We start from the raw sequence: 2,288 nt of genomic DNA, 5'->3' as shown, positions 1-2,288 counted from the left end.
GCTTGATTTGTCATCCTTTGGGGGAACAAAAAGTAATGTCAGACTGGCAATTAAATCGTCGTGCTGTTAGACTGAGCGCAACTTCAAGTGGGTTGTCCCAGAGGTGAGAGTGACTCTGGCCAGCAAAGCCAAGGGAAGCCTGTTCAACTTCACATCTACCCGGGATTCCTTGGAGAGGTGATAAAGTGGGTAGTAAGACAAAGTGGGAGTTATAAAGCAGATGCGATAGCTTCAGCAGAACTTCTCTTTGCTGCCACATCCGCTCATTAGAAAGCAACTAACGTTATTTTGAAAACAATTTGAGGAAAAAATGCACTTTGAGCATCTCTGCAGTTCTTGTGTCTGATACATTAATCAAGAAAATTGGCAATATAGTACAAACGAAGGAGAGGAGCAAATATGGCGAAGGCAGCTAAGGAAATTCAAATGGAGAACCCAAGAGAGGTAGATACTCACAGCACAGGGGTGACGTGCTCCCCGTCGGAGGAACAGGCAGAAAAACCCTCCATGCTGTGTTTTAAGAAGCGGAAGAAGTCCTGTAAGAAGGGGCTGACCGTGAAGGATGCGTGCGAAGGAGCCTCGGAGGAGAAAAGCCAATGCGTCAGCGCCGACCAAGGGGAGGCGAAAGTTTCTAATCAGTCGCGATCCTCCAAAGGAGCCTGGGCAGCCATCAAAAACCTCGCAAGACCTCGGAGAAGGCAGAAATCCTCCTCGCGGAAGAAGGTGCCCTCCGATTCCCAAGTGCAGCTGGAGATGGACGCCGAGGAGGGCTGCGCACAAGGCGTCCCGAAAAAACGGGCGAGCTCCGGGGTGAAGATGCCCTGTGTGCGGTTCTCCAGAGGCAAGAAAAAAACCAGCCCCTCTGAAGCAGTGGAGGAGTCAGAGGGCAGTGTTCAAGCAAATGAAGTGATGGGCATTTTGAATAAAGCTAGTGAAGAGCCGGAGGATTTGGCCCCGACGGACAAGTCTGAATCCTTCAGCCCGGTCTCGGCAGAGGAGGACCAGGATATGGCAAAGGAAAGAGCCGACTCTGTTGGGAAGAGCGAGCCCTTGCCAGAGCCCGCACCTGATGCAGAGGAACATACGGAGTGCACCACTCAGTCGGAGATAACCGATTCAGAGACAGTTAATGAAACAGCCCAGGAAAAACTGCAGGAGGGGAGCCCACCCCAAACCACGGTCCACGCCGAAGGCAGGGAAGTTGCTCCCGAAGCGCCCGTTTCCAAGGATCAACCCGACAGCACCCCTGAAACCACCGAGCTGCAGGAAATCCCTAATATCTGCAAAGAGCTGCCTGAAGGGGATGAATCAGAAAAGAGCATAAATCTTCCTGAGGAGTGCAAAGCCGAAGAGACTGTAATGGATTTCAGTCAGTCGGCACTTAAAGATGATGCAGCGAGCGTGCAGGACAGCTCCAGCCATCAGGTGACATTAGAAGCAAACACAGGCGCTGGCATCAGCATCGTCATCACTGTCACCGAAGCTGAGGACTCTGACGACACCGACTCTGACCAGGCCTACGAGCCGACCCCGGTTTTGCACCAAAATAAGCAAAAAGGGAATAAAAAATCAAGCGGGAGCTTTGATTTTGGTAAAAAAGAGGGCCCTGAGGCTGGCGGCGGTCCCCAGGCGGAGGAGAAAGGTCCGGGCGACCAGGCGCACAGAACTGGGGAGCAGTACGAATTGCTCCTCATAGAAACCGCGTCTTCCCTCGTGAAGGCGGCCATTCAGTCATCCATAGAGCAGCTGGTCAACGAAATGGCCCTGGAACAGAATAAACACAACAGTTTTCTGTGATGGCAGCGATGCCCCCAAAATAAAGAGTACAGGGAGTGATTTAAAGCTCCGTTTGGCCTGGGGCGGGGGAGAGCTCAAAGGGCTCCCGGGGCCGAGGTCTAGTTAATTCTGCATGCCTGTTCAGTTGTGTGTCTATGTGAAACGGATCCTGGGACGTGGGGCAGACCCTGCTGCGTACAGCATGTCCCCTGGGGCTGGGGCTTCAGGCAGCGCCATCGACCGCAGCTGCAGAAAAATGGAGGTGTTGCAGCGACTGTATTTTCATTTATTGGCATCTTTATGTTGAGGCCATGTTTCTGCCGTCATCCGTGCCAGGTTTCCCCACTGTTCATGCTGTAGATCTGTATGTACCGTGCGTTTAGCGAAAGGTCCCGAGAGGCAGCGAGCGCCCGACCCGCTGCTGGGCTGGATTCGGGGCACGTCGGACGCGACTGGAGGTTTGTCCTGGGGTTCGGCGGAGACAAGGGAGGGTGAAGTGACTGCAATGTTAA

The 2,288-nt window shown here is 53.2% G+C and overlaps 1 protein-coding gene across 1 annotated transcript; it reads left to right on the top strand.

The window, feature by feature from the left end:
- The first annotated feature begins 317 nt into the window (after positions 1-317).
- AKAP5 (A-kinase anchoring protein 5) lies at positions 318-1,797 on the top strand. Its single transcript, XM_075501563.1, has one exon. The coding sequence runs from the start codon at positions 400-402 to the stop codon at positions 1,795-1,797; it is 1,398 nt and encodes a 465-aa protein (XP_075357678.1). The 5' UTR covers positions 318-399.
- Positions 1,798-2,288: the final 491 nt, after the last annotated feature.

The sequence above is a fragment of the Mycteria americana genome, chromosome 5 (assembly GCF_035582795.1).
Source record: "Mycteria americana isolate JAX WOST 10 ecotype Jacksonville Zoo and Gardens chromosome 5, USCA_MyAme_1.0, whole genome shotgun sequence".
NCBI lineage: Eukaryota > Metazoa > Chordata > Aves > Ciconiiformes > Ciconiidae > Mycteria > Mycteria americana.
The sequence above is the reverse complement of the archived record's forward strand: the minus strand, read 5'-3'. Positions and strand labels throughout refer to the sequence as shown.